The sequence below is a fragment of the Nelusetta ayraudi genome, unplaced genomic scaffold (assembly GCF_046127955.1).
Source record: "Nelusetta ayraudi isolate G7.1 ecotype Tasmania unplaced genomic scaffold, CSIRO-AGI_Nayr_v1 ptg000071l, whole genome shotgun sequence".
Taxonomy (NCBI): Eukaryota; Metazoa; Chordata; class Actinopteri; order Tetraodontiformes; family Monacanthidae; genus Nelusetta; species Nelusetta ayraudi.
The window spans coordinates 3,925,955-3,948,409 of NW_027466121.1; the positions used below are offsets into that span (position 1 = coordinate 3,925,955).

At 44.8% G+C, this 22,455-nt stretch overlaps 1 protein-coding gene and 1 long non-coding RNA gene across 2 annotated transcripts in view; both read right to left on the reverse strand.

The window, feature by feature from the left end:
• The window catches only part of galnt18a (UDP-N-acetyl-alpha-D-galactosamine:polypeptide N-acetylgalactosaminyltransferase 18a), a 121,721-nt gene extending 111,477 nt beyond the window's left edge, over window positions 1-10,244 (reverse strand). The window contains exon 1 of the mRNA XM_076042753.1: window positions 9,588-10,244. Within this exon, the coding sequence (XP_075898868.1) occupies window positions 9,588-9,846 (259 nt within the window). The 5' untranslated portion in view covers window positions 9,847-10,244. The remainder of the gene's footprint in view (window positions 1-9,587) is intronic.
• Window positions 10,245-12,549: 2,305 nt separating this feature from the next.
• LOC142899099 (uncharacterized) overlaps window positions 12,550-22,455 on the reverse strand; it is a 39,953-nt gene continuing 30,047 nt past the window's right edge. The window contains exon 3 of the long non-coding RNA XR_012928691.1: window positions 12,550-13,122. This is a non-coding gene — a long non-coding RNA (uncharacterized LOC142899099). The remainder of the gene's footprint in view (window positions 13,123-22,455) is intronic.

Here is a 22,455-nt window from a genome sequence, read left to right on the forward strand (position 1 = left end):
GTATGCTAAACAGGAACCAGGAAGTCGAGTATGATGTTTCCTGCTAGCATCTTACAAATAAGATACACATCCACTGTAGCAGCACTGACGATGTTATTCGCATATAACAATTAAAACAAATGGCTTCACCTTTTCCACACAATTGCACACAGCCTTTTTGCCAAATTGAGCTGTGCAAGTTTGCGTGACGGCAATGTGAAACTAGATATTGGGGGGAAGCAGAGGGCAAGCAATTGAAAAAAGAATGCAATACAGATGACTTGTGTCTGAGGTGAAAACTGCCCAAGCTAGGGGCAAGGGAAAGTTCACCCCAAACTGATCCTGGTGACCCTTTATAATCTCAAAAATCAAAGCGATAATGTTGCTAGTTGTTTTCCTCTTGTTTGTTTCTGGCCTTTCCACGTGGGCTGCACATGAGAGCAGCAGCACAGCATTATTTGGCAGCGGCTCTTCAGCCCCGTCGTCCTCCAGAGTCATAACTTGCACTAAAAGCTCATCAGGGCCGATGTAAAACACCTCAGTTGACCTTCGAAGATCTGGGGTTGCGTCCCGGCTCCCAATTTTGGATTACAACCTCATTTGAGATCAATGGCGTGTTCCAAACGAGGCCCCTGTGTCTGGCACCTAAAGAAAACTCAAAGTGTGCAGTCACTGCACAAAATTATTCCGTGAGGGTTGAAAGAACCTTTCTCGCGCCTCGCACACCCACAACAAAATAATACACCGCAGGGGGTAGAAAACAGCCAGAGAAAGAGCAAAGCAGCAACTGTTGGAGTCGGTGCATGTAACATCTTTAATTGAAGACAGAATGCGGCATCGCGTGGCCTGGATATCCTCACCTGACATGAGCGGAGCCGAACGAAGAACACACAATATTTCCTTAAGCCTCACAACATGACTGCGTCTTTGAGTTTATGTTTCAGTGTGGAGCTGACGGTAAGAGGAAGCGAACAAACACACGAAAACACAATGTAAAGGCTTTGGAAAGGCGCAAAAGACAGACCAACACACCACACTTCTGGAACATATCATGTTTCCGAGATGAGACAAGTTCATGCATGGCTGGCTGAATTAGACACTTGCGTTTCCATGCATGTGGGACTTGGAAGACACAAGCGCATAGATGGCAAGACAAGCCCGCAAACCCCTGAATCCAGTCTGTATGGAGACACTTGGGTCCATTATAAATCTCGTGTGTGCGTGCTTGCTTGCACGCCGACGCGGCTGAACTGACAGAGTGGATATTGACCGCAATAAGCGCCGCTACCTCCTCCCCTTTTTTTTTTTTTTTGATGAACCACCATGCTGAAGTCCTCAAACGACCATCAAGGAGAAAAGGAACCCTGCTTTACATTTTAAACACTACCTGCAATAAGGGACATCGAGGTAACTTTTTGTAAATAAACCAGGGGGAAAAAAAAGAGTCTCAGGAGAAAATTGTGGGGGAAAAAAAACATCAAATTAAGGCAATTAAGGCAACTCCAACTCCATAAAGCTTCAAAGCTGCCAAAGCCGCCTCCCAGCCTTTCATGTGCCAGCATGGAACATGTGAGGCAAGGAAACCCCCTTCGGAGAAACCGTCCATTCATGAGTGACAATGAAGTGATTAACTCGGACCCGTCACAAATAGTCACAGGGTCAGGAGGCCAAGTTGGGTAACAACTCATAAACAGATCAAAACAATTAAATGCAGTACAGTTCCGTCTCAGACAGAATCAGAAATCCCCCTTGGAAATGACACCACTTTGCAGAAACCCCTCACTCCAATACACTTTAGGAGAAATCAAGTCAAGGCAGATTGAAAGCGGGCTGCTGACAAATAGGTAAACGCGAATAATGAATGTGTCACAGAGCCACCAGCCTGAATATATTTGTGTATTTGGGAGTTGATAAAGGTCTGTTAAAGATTCAACTGGCTGGTAAAGCAGCACTGTGACAGCACTGACTGGAGTACTTCACCACATGCATACAGTACGACCCTTTGACGTAGCCAAACTACGAGAAATGCCCCAGTTGGAGAAAAATTACGGCCTTGTAGGCCAGAAACTTTTGTTGCAGCTGAGTAGAGCAGGTGCGGCCGAGCAGACAGGGAGGGATTAATCTGGATGTTGGCAGCTTTGACACAAGGAGAACATGATAAACTTGCAGATGCTCACACGCTGCAGGCGGCAAATTAACTCGCTGTTGCTTGAAATGGGACCTTGACACAAGCTGTCCTGACACCCAAATGAGGGTTTTGACTATGTTTGTTGATGAATAATTAAATGCGAGACTTGTGCGGCGGAGAAAACTCACATAACTGTGGCACCTTTTTTTTTTGTTGGTACATTTGCAGTCTTGAGGTATTTCTGTGCCAACGTACACGATTTCACAGTGGAGTCGGCTTTGCTAATATAAGTCTTCTTCGGAATATCAAGATGAATACAATCTATTTCTCTTTCGTTTTGTAGCATGTACGTCCAACCCATAATGCTGCCGCTGGAACGCACCAAAAACAGAAAAGAAGACATAAAGTTCCCGTTGATGTGAACAAACACAAGGAGAAGAGGAAGTAAAGTTCAGTGTGTGGACGAATGAAACTCATGACCCATCATTGTAATGTTGGTCAGAGGGTTTTTGTTCATGTGGCCTCAATCTTTCAGCACGGACGAGTCGGGGTTGTAAACAGAAATCTAAGCCATTAGAGATTTGATCACTCTGGGACTGGGTTTCTAAGTGTATTAAGATTTAAAAATACAGGAAGGTTATGTGTGGGTGAAACATTAATAATAAGGCAATAAGAACAAAGATAAAATCCCAGGAGGTGTTGGAAATATTTGACATTTTTTGCTAAAGACCTCTGAGGGACAAACTGTTACTGAGGGGAAAAAAGGGAAAGTGCCTCGTCCCTGTCATGTTCCGTCCTGCTTTTGGAGGAATGCGCATGTACCGCACAGCAATGTATGGTTTGATTAAAAAAAGATCATAGTCATCTCTGCAGCTTCCCAACAGATTAAAATGTAACACTCGGGTGACAAGCAGCTCAATCCATCTCGTTTCACGTTGCCGCAGAGGATCTTTCCCACTCTGGACTTTTGCTGAACTACAGGAACGTCATTACTCTGCCTGATGGACTCGTTGAGAGTGAGCGTACCTTGTTTATCTATTCCTGCGTCATACTGTCGGGGGTTTCAGATTTGTCCGTGTCTGCAATGAATGTTCCCTCTGCAAGATAGGAGGAGAGAAGAAACGGACAGACAGCAAACTTCTCCAGTAACATCCACATTTCTGTTTGGCCAAAGTGTGCGGACGAAGCAGGTGACACCATCAATCACTTGTGTGGCGCAATTTTTTTTTCTAGTTTGGTCACAGACAATGCTTTCATTTCTCCCTTAAAAGAAGATTCCCTGCAATAATTGGCAGATCCATCAAAGGAAGCATGTTAGGACAGTTTGCTGTTAGAGAAGAGAGTAGAGAGCAGACGGAAGAATGGGGACGGAACACACGAAAGAGTAGCACTTTAACGGCAAAAGGCAATGTGGCTTAGTTTATAGTGGCATGAATCCAAACAAGGCGTTGCGAACATTACAGATTCTGGTACATATTGATATGATGGCTTCGTTTTGTTTTATCGCCGGTTGCAGATTTGTCGTCAAATCTGACGCTGTGCTGGATTGAGACTTAGTGACGATGCTAAGGGCGGCACTTGTGGTACTACACGTGAAATGTAAATGCTCAGCTCGAAATGATTTCGTACATTTCAGTCAACGCAAACGTCACCAACCCACCTCCCCAACCCCCACTGCTTTGCTCGCCGCAATTTCAAAGAATAACTCAGGAACCTTTGAGCAACAAACAGCTTTCCTTATCGTATAATTGAAACCACTTTATTCCATCTCCCACCCCAAACACTTACCCTCTAACAATGCATTATTTATGTGCAGAGAAGCGGTAAAATAAGACAGCTTCAGATCAAGTGCAGTGTCTGAAAATGTGAATAATTAATCAAGTCACAGCTGCTTTTGCGCCACGCATAAATCCTGGCATAAGCAGCAATTTGGAGACGCCAGCATTGATTTTACGCTGCTGCGTGAAGGCCACAGCTACTTTGGCTGAGGAGATAAAGAAGAGCCTCCATCCACTGGTCGGTGTAATGTCACGTTTTTAAGTAGAGAGAATTCGCCGGCTTTTGTCAAATGCAACATGTTTTACACATATTTAAAATCGGGCTTTGAAGAGGAAAATCCCATCTTAGCGGGAAACTTTTGGTTAAGGCAGGGATAAAAATATAGTTTAGTGGGCGAATTTCAGCGTTACTTTTGCTCAATCACATTCCCACTTTTCTGGGTCATCAGACACAGGCAGGTGAGGTAAGAAGTTAATTATGGCTTCTGGTTCGCAAATCTCAAATATCCAGTGCAGGGAAATGAGCTCCCCAGAGATGTGACTTAATAATCTCTTCTCTGCTGTCAAGGATCAGAACATTGCAACCTCGAGGGGGCGGAGGGGGGTGGTGTTGGGGAGGGGGTGTAGGGTGGGGGTGCAACACAGCTGTGGTGCTTTAATCCGAGGGAAGTAACACTCTTCAAATTGCGCACCTCACACTCCTTCCACGTGAAAAGACCAAGACCACGGGGGGAAATTCACCTCTAAACCATCGAGTGTCCAGTCTACGCGCCTGCTGCCAAGCGGTGGGATCAGACTGTGGTCATCAGAGGGGATGAAGTCACTCGTGGCTTGACGCACAACATTTCTCGTACCCCAAGGGATGAGTCCGCGATTTTGGACGTCCACCTGCATCAGTGTTTTCTCTCTTGCCCTTGCTCTCCCTCGAAATTGCACCTCTGTCCTTAGGCAGGACAAAGTGGCAGGAAACATAAGAAAAAAAAAAAAAAAAAAATGATCAAGGAGCCAAGAAAGGATTGAATTCTCAGCACAAGCGTTCGATTGCACCTTCACGTTTTACACACCCAATATAGAGAGATGCACGGCGACGGTAATCTGCACGCGCTAATGCACTGGATATTAATGCAGGCGGCTGCATTCACATCAGACGACACACCCACCCACCGCCGCCAGTTCCTGGGCGGCAGGCACGCTGCGGTGTGTGACGCACACACACCGGCCCACGCCGTCTCACTAGTCCACCCACCGCGCTGCTCCTCCTCCGCTTGTCAACGCAGATCAACTTGCACTGACTCACGAAGGCACGACTAAAAATATGAGTTTCGCAGTTGGCACGCCGGAAAGAAACAATGCAAGACAGGGCATGAACACGCAGGAAGCTGACAGCAGGGGGCGCAGTTGGTGGTGGGGGCCAATATCGTGAGAATTTGCGGCGTTGGAGTGGCCGACCGTAAACTAACGCGTCGAAATATGCACCGTGTGGCGACCTCCACCTCCTCCACTCCAGGCTGAGCCATCAGGGTAACCCAGCACCGGTCGGAGGGAGGCCACCTGACACCTCGGGCAACAGCCTGGACTTCTCGTTTTCTCCGCAGCCGAGCAGATATAATCGGCGCTTGCACTCTGCTTTGAACGTAGGCCGCGTTCAGCGAACAACATATGAAACACGTTTGAATAATAAAGTCCGACAGCTAAATTGTGCAGGTGAGTGACGTGGACCTTTAAACATCCATCCATCCATTTTTTTTATTACCGCTGCTCCTCTCACTCAGGTGGTCCTTCATATTTGTTGATATTAATTTGCTTCAGAGTCAAATAAAACCTCCAACAGCTGATGTCTCCATTGGCCATCAATTCTCAACTTGAGAGGTAAATAACGGCTCTCACACGCTGAGCTGTATTACAAACTATGCGGCAATTCAGCAATGACCTGAGAGTGTCGAGCTTTTATTATATCTCCGCTGCTGAGTCAGCATCTGCAAAGTTCCCCCCCCCCCCAAAATTACTTTTTTTTCCCTCCCCTATCACGCATTGCTCCGTCTCAGTCAAAGATGCACGCCAGTGCCACTCGCTGGTCTCTTTGTATCAATGACAAAGCATAAAACACACAAACACGTCAGCCCTGGGCCGATAATTTAAGCTGGCACCGGCCCCGAGGAGCAGGCAGGACGCTGGAGAGGAGTTTGCCAAGCGCTCTGCTGGCTAAATTTATTCACCCGCTGTAACCCCGGAGCCTATGCAGATTCTATTAGCACTTCTGAACACTCCAGTTCGCCACCAGTCTGCCGCTCTCCATAATGATGAGCGCGCTTTGTGCCATACCAACGCTGCTCCGTTAGCGGAGGAGCCGCACTTTGAACAGTAAGGAGGATCCCATTAGAGGGCGGCACTAATGACATATAACACATGCAGTTGTGGGGAAATGTTTGCAGAACTATACACACCTGCCCCGGTGCTGCCTAGCTGAGGCCGACTCTGTTTGAGTTTAAACTGACGGTGGGGCTGATCGATGCGTCCGCGAGTGTCACATTGATTGGTACTTATTAAAACACTATGCGAATTGCTTCCCAATAGGAACCAGAAAGCACCAAAGACAGTCTGAACAAATATCAGTGAGAACATTTTGATCTCCCCCTGGTGGCTGACTGCAGTACATTTAAAGTCACCTCTGAAATTGAGGCTCTGGAGTCATGTAATCTTTGAAGATTTTTTTACTCAAAGCCAGTGGAGCTTTCGCAGAGGATTTTTTAAAACATTTTTTCTCATGCCATCACGTCTGTCAGGCTACCCTGAATATCATGACAATGACATTTTAAAGGAGCAATACGTGATTTTCATCATTGTCAGATACAAGGTAATAAAAAAATGGTATGTGAAGCTCTAGTGGTGTTATTTAATCTGATGCACGGAGGGCATCGCACGCCCTCTCTGTCTGGTGATATCGAGGCCTTTTGTGTACAAAGGCGGACCCACCGCGTGCGCATTTAAGTGCATGTGGCTCTCTGCTTGCAAGTCGCAACTTCGGGGATCGAAAATTGTGCTGGATTAAACCTTGAATTCAGATAGTTGCCTTTTGATACCAGAGCTGTTAAAAGGTTGTTCAAAGGGGACCAATATTAGTGACGGACCAGAACTCGTTTTGGTTTACATGCGCTCTCTAGCGGCGAAAAATAATTGCCTATTGCCACTTTAACGGCCAGGATAGTAACTTTTTGTGGCGTTCAGAGACTCACGTTCTCTTTTTCGGGCATTACATCAACACTCACACGGTGCCAAGTTGCTTATTTGTTGGAAATTTCCTTTACAGCCAGTTGCCTTCCAGCACTGTTGTATGCTGCGTGTGTGGTTGGCTGAGGATTAAGCAGCAGCTGGTTAGTGGGGTGGTGGTGGCAGGAAACAAAATAAACCCAAAACAAACATCCAGAGCCTGAAAATCTCTCTTCTTTTCTGCCCAACAGATGCTCGTTGCCAATGAATCACACCAGCTTCGTCTCCATGCCCATAAGGGTAATGGGAAATGCTGTCGGTGTAAAAACGGGCCTAAATTTCAATGGATGTGATGCGCTGCTGCATATCAAGCTGTTTTAATCTCCTCATGGTGTGGCAAAGTGCCAAAGATTTTGTCTGATTCTAATTAGGATCAATTACTCCTCACGCCTTGGTTATTAGTAATTTTAACACTAACTGAGCAATATCTATGGCAAAAAAAAATATCTTACAGCAATGACTGGGGTGCAACAATTATTTATTTGTGAATGACGCTGATTACTTCCCATCTTGGTGGTTTGCCAAAGAAACCTTAAAGAATATCACTTCAAGCTCTTCTGCTGCAGTCAAGTGTCCTTTCATTTGCATGTATTCTAAATTCTTTGTGCATTAAAAACGACTCGAGTGATGTTGATGTCTAAGAGGCAACCGGCTTCTATTTAGAGAATCTGATTATGCATTTGGCTGTATGGGTGCTGGGTGATGCTGAAAGCAAACATAGCTTTGAAACCATATAAAAGATGCAACGCTGCCTCCTCTCCATCACCAAAGTCCAATGGAGACGCGCAGATCCTATACAGTCCAAGAGCAACAGATACATCGGTGCCTATTAGCGTCAGCACTTATGCATCGTGTGCGTCTGAAAAGATGTTTTTCCTCCCCATCAGTATTAATTCAGCCTCTCTGATTAGCGCCCTGTACTCCACAACCTCATCTGAATCAGAGAATTAATCCTGGATCAACAGACTTCCTCTGAGATTTTTTGATAAATCACAGCTCTTATCTTCCCCGCGTGAAACCGTTCTCCGTTGGGCTTTCGGAGGTGAAGGAACGCTCCCGTGTTTATCATCCCTCTCTCTCGCTATGCGTCGGCGACACAGTGCAAGCTCCTCCTCGGTCCTGCAGTACAGTACTGTCCCATTTAAAAGGAGATAAAGCGGAGTTTGTCCCACTTCTTAATGTGCAGTGACACTGATGTACAGCTCTGAGGAGCATCATTAAAACATCCCATCCCCAATGGGAATACTGATACGCCCGTGTGTGGTGCTGCAACGTTTTATCAATGGCCCAAACCATCCCCCTCCCCCTTCAATGGAAACCAAGAGCACGAAAACCCGCAGCTTGTGACTGACGTGAGACAGTTTGACCAGCTTCGACCTAAATCGTGTTGTCAGAAGACTAATCTGATTCCCTGAATTTAGGTTGGGCTCTATGAGCTGTGCTATAAATAAACAAAAAAAAAACAACCAAATAGCGAAATGGGACGATGGCTGTCGATGGATTTGGTGTGTCGCGCTCACTTTAGGCTTTCAGCGCGCATCACAATGTAGCATCACGTGCTGAGTGTTCTGCAATAATGACACACCTGTATACGCTTGTGTGTTGTGGAATTTGCAAAAGGTTGACTTCTATGTGTTTATGTGTGTGTGTAGTTTTCTACCTGTCCAGCACGATTTAAACTATTAAAAGGTTCAACCCGGCACCAAGCAAAAATAAATTAAGCATTTTTTTATTATTATTATTGTCAAGGTACTTCATATATAAAAAATATAGCTTTGAAGTAATAGTAAATTTCCTTTTGCTTATGATATATCATACAACGGGCAAAGGTGACACGAGAAGGTTAATCCTTCACACATCAGTCACAGGATGTATGGTGTCTGTGAAATCACAGCAGGCAGGTGGTCTATTGTGCATTTCAAACTCGCCCGGGCTGTTCAGTGATATTGGGATTAAGTTGCCCTCTGAGGCATTAATCCATTCTTGGGGAAAAGCAGGAAACAGACTGTTACATTCATTAATGCGCCGCGAGTTTAATGAGTGGCTGTGTCTCTGTGGGGAAATGTGACTCGCCTTCTGCTTCAGTGTCTCGCGACAATTACCGCAACAACAACAACAACAACAACAACAACAAAAGTCAATGAATCGAAGCTGGAGAAACTTTTAGCATTCAGAGGAAAGATGCGCAATACTCCTTGCAGCTTGAAGACAGCTTTCAACAGCAGGTTTTGTCCTAGAAGTCTATTCACCGAGCCGGGCAAGCAGATGCTGATTTGGCTGCGATACAACAGCTGAAAGAGGTCTAAGTGATTGCGACGTCTGGCTCCTCATTCAACTGTAGCAGCATTTACGGTAAGTTTGAGTCAACCCCACCTCTTGCTGCCGCTGATCCACCGACTTGCAACTTTGGCCACAACATCAACTCGCGCACTGACCTTTGATGTGCTCGTTGACGACACTCTCCAGCCGGTCCAGCCTCTCGATGATCTTCATGGTCTCCCCTTTGCTGTCCTCCTCAAACTTTCTCTCCGCCTCGCCCCCGCCGCCGCCGCCGCCGCTCTCGGCTACTTTGGGACCCCCGTTGGCCACATAGTTCGTGATCCAGCCGACGTACAGGAGGCAAAGTATGTTGGTCATCCCGCTCAGGATCACACATGTTGACACGAGAGTTTTGGTTCTCCTTGTGCACAGCATCGCGACATGCCTCCATGGACTTCTTCCTCGCCGAGGCAGGTGGGAAGTGTGAAGAGGAGGACGCGCACTTGGTTGGTTGGTTGGTTGGTTGGAGGGAAGCGGACGGAGCCGCAAGGGAGAAGCGACGCAGCCGGTTCAATCAACCAGCCAGCCAGTCAGTCAGTCAGTCAGCGAGTGAATGAGCGTGCGTGCGCGTCCCGGCCGGTGCAGTTGTGGACTCTGAAGAAGACTCCTCTCCTCTTCCTCCTCCTCCTCTTCCTCCTGGTGGCTCTCAGTTCTCCGAGCCCGCCGTGACGGCACCGTGTCTAATGCTTGCAACCGGCAGTCCGCCCCACACCTCCCTGCTGAGCGGCAGGCGAGTCGAGCAACTGCGAAGCTGTCACACACGCGCGCGCTCGCGCACGCACACGCACGAAAAAGCGCCCCGCCTCCCCGCCCCAGCCACCCACAGTCATCCAATAGGAGGGAGAGGGGTCGGGGGGGGGGGGGGGGGGGGGGGCGGAGCCTCGGTGTTTTGACACCCGCCCACTTTCTACGGAGGAGGCGGGGGACGCAACCGGATGGAGGAGGGATAGGGAGCCGGTGCGTTATGAAGCTGAAGTGGATCGACCCCAGTCGGAGGGAGGAGAGCAGAGGAGAAGGGTCGCTGATTGGATCATGGCAGGCAGACGGAGAGATGGCAGAGGGGGCGCAAAGGTGCAGCTTCATGTGTGGCAGAGTTGCTTCCATTAAGGTTGAGAATGGGAGTTGGAAGTCTAGAGAGATGTTCTCTAATACTAGTCAATAACAGTGCATAGATATGGCGTTTTCGTGTACTCTTCATCAACTTTTTCCCTTTTTTTTTTCTTTCAAAAAACCCATCAAATGTCATTCATTCATTACGTGCTGTCAGACAACTCATGATTGTAATGTTTATTGCAGCAGCAAGTACATGTTTCATGTATGGCATCCAGGCTCTGAGCTCATCACTCCTAGCAGTAGGTTAAGAGAAGAGGAAAACATGTATGAAACACAGAGAATATGAGGAGTGATGAGAAAACACGCACAATCCCTTGCCTGCAAGGGGACGCTGGGGTGGAGGTGGGGCTGAAATCACAGGTGCAGTGCTGATTGACAGGCAGCGAGGGCGCTGAGGAACTGGGCAGTTTAAACAGAGCCCCCCAATGACGAGGTGAAGCATGTCCCCTGAGTTGGCTGCCTGAACTAGCTCTCAAGTTCCTCTTTGTTCACTTCACATACACACTCTTCACCTTTACCCCGAGGCAGCTAATTGGGGTGAAAATACATGGATGGATGGACAACTGGCTGTTTATTCAACTTCACAAAATGCTGCAATGACGTCAGGAGTGAAAAGTCTTGTCACGTCCACTCACTGTGTGTGCTGTTATCCTGCATGTTGTTTGTAGGCTGAACATTCACGCTTGTGCATGTGAAACTCCTCCTCATCTTCCTGGCTGCCCTCAGAACAGGACTTGCATACACACACACACACACACACACACACACACACACACTGCCCGCTGAAACCAATCCTGTAGTGCCTGCACCTTCTGTAGTCTGCCTCGCTCTTTGGTATGTGAGGCACAGGATGAATAACTCGGCCAATATTCCACCAATACCAAGAGGGCCTTCCTCTAACTTGCAATATTATGTATTCAGTTCACCGTTCGACAGTGTACCACAAACAAAGCCATGGCCCCGGTACATCCTGGTTTGCTTGGTGGAGCTTCAGTGTTTGCCAGAGGCCAACGAGGACGAGCAGGGAGACAGATTGTTTGAGCATACATGCAGAGGACTAGCTAGGGCTTTTATTTTATGTATGGCCCCTTTAAAAATAGTAATTCCGTTGTATTTCTCTTTTTTATGGTCTGAGCTATCTGGAGCAAATCAGTCAAATAAAAATCTGTCTTCCCACCATCTGGCCTGTGTCTAATCAGATGGCATTGGTAGGCGTAAATCACACTTGTCCAGGTCCCAAACCAGTCTCGATTGCATTCGAGTTCTGTCGACAAAGTGTGAAATTACACAAAAGCACCGTTTTTTTGTTGACTTCTGTCAAATCCTTGTAATAGGCTGCAGTATCATCAATATTTTTTTAAAAACGCAATACAAGGCATAAGAAAAAGTATTATACTGTTCCAGATTCATGGCTGGGATAATTCAATAATTAGTGAAACTATAATTATACATTTCAATTCAATTAAGTCTTTAAACTAACGTTTGAACTAGGTTGAAATGTCACTCACTAACCAATTAGAATGACTTTGCTAAACATCAATTCAAAAACTACTCAAACAGACTAGAATTTGTTGTTGTTGTTGTTCTTGCTTCGTCCAAGAACGACATAATTAAAGGAATTCAGTCCATGACCCACAGGGCAGCCAACTACCAGGGGACCAGCATTAATACATGGTGTTGCTTATTTGTGCTCAAGTGGTCTTAGTTTATTAACAGAAGCCCCAAGGAGGTCTAGAAGGCTCACAGAAACTGGAATAAAGCATTTTAATGATGAAAAAGCAATTGCACAATTGAAATGACAAGGTTTTTCACAGCAAAGTCTGTAAGAGTTGAGACATTTTCTGCAGGGTCTATGTCCTCCATGTAGACGTTCTGTTACATGAGGGTGGATGTTATTACTTGCACTGACTGAACTGTGTTTTTTTTAATCACTGACAACCAACCTGGACCGCATGGCTTGCTCTGTAGCCAAAAACCAAAACACTCTTCTCATCATCTGTATCGATATAGCTTCAAGAAACACACAAAACGTATCTCTGAGTTCTTCAGGTTTCCTTTTTTTTTTTTTTAGAAATATACTCGCCTTAAATAAATCAATAAAACGATGAACAGTTTAGTTTTGTGCGGCCACAAAAAGCCTGGGCTTAAATTATAAAAATGAACACACAACAGTCGAAGTAGAAACCTGGTATTTTCATTGTTCAGCAGTGGTGGCAACAATTACTGTTGTCGTAACAAGTCCATTTCTCAGTTTCGTAGGGATAATATCGTTGGAGTAGAGCAAAACACGTTTTCATAAAAGTGGTAGAAGCGCAGCACATTACAGAATATTTTATTAAAAAAAAAAATAAAAAAAAATTCTCCAGGACATGAAATTCTGCATACAAATCAAAGGAGCTGGAGGAAGGTTATGGGGGTCACCCAACCGTGGACCTCCCTGCCGGACCTACAGATGAAAACACTGGCTGCCTGAGCCAAGTTTTGCTCCTGGGGGTGTCCACAGCTCTCAGACCCACACTGAACTTCACAAGGCAAGGCCTGGAGACAAAAAAAAAATTAAAAAAAATCACACACTAGAATAAACAGCACGGCAAGTCTCTGAAAAAAAAACAAAAGAACATTTTTGTCATTTTTTTAAGCACATTTCTAATCCGATATTCTGGCTGCAGCAACCACAATTCATAAATTGTGTCCTGAACAGGGCTGACTCGCAATATGAATTATAATTCAGCTGTGTGTCTCGTTGTAACCTCCATCACACCCAAATGGAAAGTTGTTCTCTTGTAAATACAAAATGGTAAAACATGTGAGCCCGGGGACACTGAGAGCATAACAAACTTCAAGGAAATCTAGGCCCACCTTGCTGTGGTGAATACACCCCAGCTGAGCTGCTACCAAGTTGCAATGGGAACACACCCGTACCGAGCCGTGCATACAAGACCACCAACCCCAATTTCAAACCACCCAAAGTGTGGTTTAAGGTTTGAATTTTATTTTTGGTTGTTTGGTTGTTTTTACATATTTTTTGCCAACAATCGTCTTCGCGAAACATAATTATTATTAAACAGCCTCAGCAAGAATTCTCCTGTTTGCTTGGGAGTTTACCTCTGGGCAACAGGTAGAAAGACGTGTGTTGGTCTATGGCCATTTGGAATATTTCAATATTTTGGTCTTGGAATTTGTTTACGTGTATCAGTTTGTTTTTTTCTACCGGCAACAAAGCTGCTCATCATGGAGAAACTGCAGATATTTCACAAAGGATTCAATATTTGCATTGTCACTAATTATTTAGCAATTATGTTTCCATTATCCAATTTCCTCTGTATGCATTTTCTGCATATCTTGTAACTTAATAACAAACAAAATGCTTATGGGAATCAGATTTCATTTTTTTAACAGTCAGTTTTTCAACGGGCTCCTGCTGCATTGGAAATTGTGTGCTTGCACGTTTCAGAAAGCATCTGAGTGACCAATGTTTCTCATCCTTTTTAGCCCTGTGTGTCCTTGTTTTTGACTTTAACCCCTTCACACACACACACACACACACACACAACACACACACAAACAATCAAACGGAGCCCTCTGATTGCTGGCCACCCAGGGTTCCTACCTGAGAGCTAAAGTAACTTCAGAGTCTGGCACCACTAACTGATGGATCTCACACTTAAAGCCTCCAGGCTGCTTCTTTCATCTTTGTCTTTCATCCACAGCTTCTCCAATCACACACACACACGCACTCTCTCCCTCTCTCCCTTTGAGATGAACCCACACACATACATTGCACTGAATTGGAAAACTCTCCATTTACCCAAGAGCACTCTGGCAGATCCAGCCGACTCGTCTCAGGTATAAATAATACATTAGATCTGAAAAATTAAGACCCCTTTCCCCCTGCTGCTGTCTGTCCATCAATCAGCTCGCGCGTCCATCCTCCCGCCATCCCTCGTCTGCCTCACTTTGTCTCAGGACAGAAGCAAACTGTTACCGCTTCTCTTCAGCGCTGACGCCTCATTTTTGAGACCTGCTAAAGAGGTTCGAGCACGGTCGTCTTGAACGTGCTCGGAAGTGAGCCTGATGTTCGACTTCAAAGCTTTCCGAAGCAATATCGCACAGTGTTGACAGCCAATTTTGAACTACCTGTTCATTTGAATGAGAGTCAAGAGTGAAAGCCTGTGCACGCACATACACACTTAGTGAGAGGAATGTTCTCTCAGGAGAAGCAGCCGAAGGTTTGCACTTCGGAGGTGGTTGGATTATAAGTCAATGTGTGAAAATATAATAAACTGCTATGAGTAAATCACCACTGACATCAGCGTGGAGTTCAAATATAAGTCACCCAGGAAGTCTAGGGATTGTTTTCCTGAAAAGGAGGCGAATAAAATGTGGTAACAACCGCCTAATAAGAAGAGTTTATCCGTAAATGCACATAACACATATTGATATTGCACTGCAGAACTCAACAGTCCTTCTAAATGTGACTTATGCAACATATATACGATGAAAGCTTCTCAACATGTGGAAACCAGCCACCTTTACCACCTTCATACCACTAGTGGGCGGTGTGGCATCAGGGGGCTGATCTCGGAGCCTGAAATAAACATTGCATGTCAAGGACAGACATGTAAACGAACCAACCAAGGCCAGGCTGTTCATACTAAGGTAACTTTATAGAGGTGATTTACGGCTGCGACCCATGTGACAGGTGCAATGTGAAGGAAGGTGGTCAGGGAAGAAGGTCTGGGTGAGGACAGTGGTCAGCACCAAGACCTGCAAGCATGCATAACTCATCAAGCTGACCTTGCATAGTTGCCCTCACTGGGTTCAGCGAGGCAACGGTAAACAAACTGGTTTACAGTGACAGCCCATCCGGACAGAGAGGCGCTAGAGTGGCTGGAGACCGTTAAATACAGGCAATACAATTATTTCTACATCACGTCAGTGAGCCAATCCCAACGTTTTCAAATCAAGTCACATGGCAATTTATTCAGTGTTCAGTGGCGCGGCTGTAATTTGGCACCATTGAAACGGTGCTCAAGGCTGCCAGTCTGTCGCTATTCTGCCAGCAGCAAATGTTAAGGTTCACTTTCAGAACTTGTCTGGAGCAAGTATCACGCTGGGGGTGTTTTGAGCTTTTAAAGGTAAAGACGCGCTTCCTACCGAGCTGCAGACAGGAACAGTTTGAGACGAGAGGGTGACCTTAAAAAGAGACATTTTGTATTTAAGTGCTTACCTCAGCTCAGCTGTTCACTGAATTGAAAGATTAACATTTTAAAGTCAGGTGTCTCTTGCAATGTCTTAATAGTTGGAAATTGCTGATTAAAATGACTACAATAAAAACGTTGTAATCATAATTACATTACAGTAAGGGCAAAAGTTCATATTAGAGAAAAATCTTGTGTCAGGCCGGGACTTGAGGCAGGACTCAGACGCAGAGGATTAACGGAAAACAAGTAAATCTATTTCACAAGTAATTGTCTGCAGATCAGAGAGATCAAATAAAACAGGCTATAAGAATCCTATTCTCACTGACAACAAAATCAAAATCACTCGCATGGAGGAAAAAGGACTGACTAACAAAAGTTCTATTCTAATGACAAAACAAAACAAAACAAATCACTCACAAGGAGGAAAAAGACTAACTAATAAACAAAATCCTATTCTAATAACAAAACTTAGCATTTAACAGAATATCACTTGGTCTCGAGGACCAACTGTCTTGCTGTGGCTGTGGCTGTGGCTGCGGCTGTGGCTGCGGCTGCGGCTGCGGCTGTGGCTGCGGCTGCGGCTGCGGCTGGACGTGGCAGACGAAGACACTCTGGCACAATACAAGGGGAACGCAGACTATTTGAACACACAAGGTAACAAGGCACAGCTGGAAACAATGGGTAATTGGGTCAGACGAACAGGTGGAACATGAGGAGAGGTTGTGATCTGAAACGAGAGGAAGTTGTCAAAATAAAACAGGAAATGACGAGACAAAACCTCACCACGGTGTGACAACTTGTTCATGCATCATCAGTTACAAGGCAGCTTTAACAACATGCATATAATGTTTTTGATAATTGTTTTTCTCATGTCAATTTAATAGTAGTTGAGATCTTCCTAAAACTCAGAAAACTCTGATGTCAGGCAATTTGTTTCCAGCCTTTTGCAAAAACAACCTGTTTCTCAGCTTTCAGCCAAAACTGATCGTTTGTTCTGCAATACTCAGGTCAAACATTTCTCACTAACCAGGGAAATCTATCAGTCCCCTCTCTGACATCATGAAGGGCTGATTTGCACCACTGTGTGTTTTAGCACACACTCTCTGAGCAGTGGAGCAACCAGGAGAAGTCTTTTCTCATTCATGGGAGGTTCACTGACCGAACAAAAACCAAACATATGGGTGTAGAAAAATATAAAGTACATGAATTTTACAGGAGGGACCTTGAAAGCAGCTTGCCTTGTAGTTTTGGTCGAACGATGTCCAACATTCAACAAGGTGCATGTTGTGTTTTCCTGACCTCCGATGAACTCAATGGATGCATTTTTCCTCACAGGAGACAACATTTGTTATTGCTTCAGGCCATTTCCCTCTCTTGCAGTAGCTACAAAGCAACTAATCTATTCCTATTTCACTTTCAGAGTGCCGCTGGAGCTGCAGTGAGTAGACTTGTTCAGGACAACAGCAGGAAACAGGGTGTTTGCTCGCTGTCCCCCGGTTACACCCCCCCAAGTATTGATTGGCGGCGGGCTCGGCGCCAGGTGTTATTTTAAGGTTCAGTTCACAATGATTGGCACTCTGCTGGGCAATGGAGAAAGTTTTACACCAGAAAACGAAGTAAGCGTAGGAGTGGCAACTTTCCAGCCTTGCACTCTAGGACCTGACTGGCCCAGTTTGACCAGTCAGGCTCAAATCTCGTTGTTATGATGAAAACTAGATACGCTGCATTATATTCTTCCAAAAGCTGCATTATGTCTCTTAATAGAATGCAGTTATCTCAGTCTGTGTGTCACAGGATCACGGTGCGATTGGGTGCCTAACTGGCAAAGATAGTCCGGTTTTAAAACCAGGTTGGCTAGAGTGGGCAATGGTGCACTTCACCGTTATGACTTTTGCGTAATTTTTCGGTTTAAAAAAATGTTTTAGCAGAGAATAGGACAGTTATATAAAAGCATGTGATGAAATAACTATTTCCGGATTTTGGATTTGTTTTGTTGTGTCTTTTTTCTTGATGATGGAAACTCATCTGATGTAAGTTGATTGTTTTAAGACAGGAGCAGGTATTATAAGTTTTCTTCAACTTGCTCCTTTCCGAACCCTTGATTGTAATGAATAAAGAAATAAACTATGGCTGTGGCTGTTCACCTCCCTACCATCCACAATTGGCAAAATCACTTTGTTATAAAGTTGGACTTTCGCTGTGGTTGTGTTTTTATTTTATCCACTGCAGAGGACATCCAAAATTAGCATATAGCTTTGTCAACAGTTGTGCTTACTATGAGCACTGCACTGTTGCTGCGAATGTACAGCTCGCTACCAAAGTATACGCTCACCACGGGCGCTGCAAGAAGAGAAATCAAAATGAACAGCGGTGTCCTTTGGGCTCTGCGAAAATAGAACTTTTCAATTGGAACATAGTACTTTCTGTTTTCCTGGAGTAACTAGGAAAACAGACACACCTGCCTGAACACACTTTTTTTTTTAAAAACTAATCTCATGGCAAGTGCAGGACGTGAGTGAATCTCTGTTGGCACGACACACAGTCTCACGCCAGGGGCCACCAGCTGAGCACTGCCAAACACTTTCATGTCACTTTGACGTAACGTCTCAGTCTGACAGCAGTGGACACCAAGATCTGCACGCAGCATGTAGCAGAATGATCTTCATTTAAACCACACACACACACACACACACACACACACAAATTTGTGTTTTCCATTCTGCTTATCTTTTAAGGTCTTTGATTTCTCTATGTAGATAATTGCTCTTTGAAGCAGTTCAAGTCGAGAGTCCTTTCATCCACCGAATCACATTTGCTCGTAGTGGTTATTTTTTATTTATTTATTTTTTTTACCAAAAGCACTTTAAGTTTAAGGTTAATTAAAGTGTACAATGTTGACACTGCTAGCTCAAGTTTTGCCCTGGTAAATAGTGCAAAGCTTTAGATAGATAGATTAGATGATAATAATGAACAAACTTAGAGCTAAAAAAAAAAAAAAAGCGCTTGCCATCTTCTACAATTCTGAAATCTCAACATATACAGCTTTCCAAATTCCAATCTAAAGTATTTTTAGTCTCTGAGAGTATTATGTAACCGATCATTTATTTTTTTTTTGTGTGTGTCTGTGGGGGTTTTTTTATATAATGTGGACAGAAGCTGCTGTAAAGTGCCCCTCAAAACCACAGAGGAAGAAATATGGGAAGCAAGTGTGAACTCAGCTCCTGCCAAAGGATTAGTGTGAACGCTGCAGTGGCCACAGTTTTATCAAACTAGAGGACATTTCAACATTAAAAGAAGAATAAAGAACAACATCGCAAGGCTGATAAAAAAGATGTTTTTGCATTAACTGCAGAGCAACTTGTGAAAGAGTTTAGTTCGACGCCAGGGTGCATCTTGGGACTGTCGAGAGCTGCTGCTAATTGACGAAACTAATATTAAAAAATATCACTGGCCTGCTTTGAATTTAATACAAAGAAGCTTTGGAGAACATTTTTCATACGTCTAAACAGCCCTTGGTATTTTCTCACCACAAATTGGATTGTGAAATAATACAGATGGATTCAGGGCAAAAAGTCATGATCATATAAATTAGCAGATCGACGTACTATCTCCGGATTTCTTTCAGATATTTTGCCAAGAGCTGCGTTTTCAGCCTCTCACGAGTGTTTATCCAATCCCAGGACGCATAAATGTCAAGTTCAGCGTAAGACCTTCCTGCTGGCCTCGGTGTCGCAGACTTCAGATCAGATTGGCTGTCGCAACTGACTGTGTCGGTTCACTTCCAGCGCACAGGAGCCAGCTCTGTTGATTGTGAACCTGACAACACCAGCTAGCTGAAATAGTAATGGATAAAATAACATCCAACACTGGGAGCAGGACAGTAACATGATAATGAACGTGTGCAAAACTTATTAGTTATATACTGATCTGATTTTTTTCCAGCCCCGTTTTGCACAACAGTGCTCCCTGTGGCAGCCCTCTGGTGACTGTTCTCCTGACCGACCAAAGTCTGTCGCACACTAATGCCTCAAATCATATCACACCTCAAGTAACCCATGTCTCAGCTAACGAGTAACCTCTTCCGTGACTCCATGCTGGGAGTCGTGGAAGAGGTTGCTTGCTGTCATGTTGGCGTTTTCTCCAGTGAACAACACTGCTACAGATTCAGGAAAGATGGCTTATTAAGCTTTCATAAATACGCTGCAGAGCCACCATTGCAAGCATTGAAACCCCAATTAACACCAGCAGACATGGTGACCTACACCAAAGAGTGCCATGCGTTCTCGGAGGGGAGGGATAAGCAGCGCAGGAGAACGCAAGCTCGAGTTTAACATTAATGATTAATCAGTCTCTTTATCTCGTGTCTTCATCTCTATAGCACAGTTCCTCCATTCATTTCTTCAACAGTCACTGCTTAGTGTTAAATACATTCAAGGAAAAGATCCGGCTCGGCTTTGAGTGATTAATAGCTGGCAAATTAAATTTGGGTCTGAAATAACTGCTGTATCTTTTTCGTTACTGCTCGGATTTTAAATTGATATATTGCTCATTAAACCAAAGCCATTCGCCAAGGCACATTTCTTAAGAAGCGGTGACAGCTGTACTTTTGTTAATGTGCAAAACGCCTCTTAGAATTTAGACCCTCAGGAATGCCGGGAACTTTGTTTTTTATTTTTTCAACAAAACAAATTCTAAGAAGTGCTGAACCTCCGCTAGACACTGTGGAGTAATTTGTATAGCTGGATGCTCCCCCGTCAGTCAAAAGGTCCAATGAAATGGAATGCTCCTGATCTATATCAGCACTGAACGGAGTCGTTCGGCGGCCCCTTTGTGCCACAGACAAAAAGCTGCGACGACTGGCGGCGGAGATTATTCGTCCTTTATTGACGTCTTTGTTAGATACCGTAAAACAAATGAAAGAGGCAGAATCGCGGTTTAACAAACTGCAAACAAAGCCGGTCAGAGGTGGACCTGAATCACCAACACGTCAGCACTGTCACTGTGCAAGTGCGAAGCATTGTGGAGAGACTTTACAAAATTGATTTAGAAAATGAGCTGTTTTCTTTCTGCAAAAGATATTATTTTGGCCAAAAATAGAGGCGTCTAGACAGTGAATAACCATACAATTTTCTCTCAGAGAACATCATTAATCCAGAACAGTGAAACTTTGAACTGTGTGTTTGGAGATGCTTCAAACAGAGTTTTCCCCTACCAGGCTCACATTAATTATGGGATCTGAACTCTCTTTGTTTTGACTGCGCTTCTTCAAAGTTTCCAAAATCGAACTGTTATATAATTATCATGTGGATAGAAATATTACTACCTTTCATGCAATTCTCAATGAATCACTTCAACGAGCATGCAACAATATAGTAATAAAGTAGATGTTTACGTGATTTGCTAAATGATGGCGCTGAAAGGCAGTACAGGCATAGGCATATACATTCACAACGAGTGATACAAATCTACAGCAAAGCGACACGTGTAACAAGCTGATAATGCTGCTGATATGATGGCGAAGGGCAGGAAACAACATGAGGTTGACCTTGGTGAGAGCCAAAGCTTACAAGCCTGGAATGAGTGAGGATGGAGCTAGCAACTCCGCGTGATTTAATGTTGCAGAGAGCGACAGTCAAACAATCAATAATGCGTGTGCGTGACCAGGCCTGCAAGACAGGGGTCTAAATAGAGGAACAATATGGCGATGAGTGAGGGGGTTAGCAGGGACTGATGAAGTGGAAATCGATGGGTTGACTGAGGAGAGAGATAATCCAAGCCGCCGCCAGGTAATTAGAGGCTGGGCCTGCTGCGCGCACGTACACACGAGGATGTGCGACTCCGGGGAACCAGAGACAGAGGAGAGGTACCCAAGGGAAACCTGGAGTCAAGAATAGAGTGGCAGGGTTTAGCTCTCCAACAGTTCAGCTCTTACCTCTCTTCTGCTCTGCAATCAAATATTGTACTGCAGTTGGTCATCTTTTCAAATGTGTGGAAGCCACGAAGCGCCGCGACACATTAAGTTACATTGATGGACAAGATCAATGGACAATATCAATGTAACACCAGCTTCACGCTGGACACGGAAGCGCCGCCAAGCGGCAGCAAGCGCGTCGCGCCGCGTTGTGACGGGCTGCGCCGCGAATGTGTCGCAGTGCGCCGCAAAGCGCGCCTACCTGCTCTCGTGCTTTATTTGGAGCCGTTGCGAGTCACATTTCATAGCGCCATAAAAAGGTTGACTGCACTCACTGCAAAACTTTCCCCAACTTCTTCTTTAATTTTAACCTTGTCACTCTTACAATTCTCTGTTCCATTTTCATTGCTCCCAAGTAACCCCCAGGTATCGCTATCCCACAGACTCATTGTTTTTGCATATATGCAGTAAGGCTTACTATATGCTATAGTAAGCCATAGTGACGAGTCAGGCTAACATGCACTGACCAACAGCAGTTGGTCATCTTTTCATCATTTTCAAAGCTCTACCAGGGTGTGTTTCAGCAGCGTAGGACTTCACAAACAATAACAACACAACACACACACACACACAAAGTATACTCTGCACAGCTGCGACAGCCAAACCACAGGGGTGAGTGTTTAGAATGAGAGAATGGCAATGAGGATTACTCCAATAAATCTACAGAGTGATGATTAATCATGTCACTGCACCAGC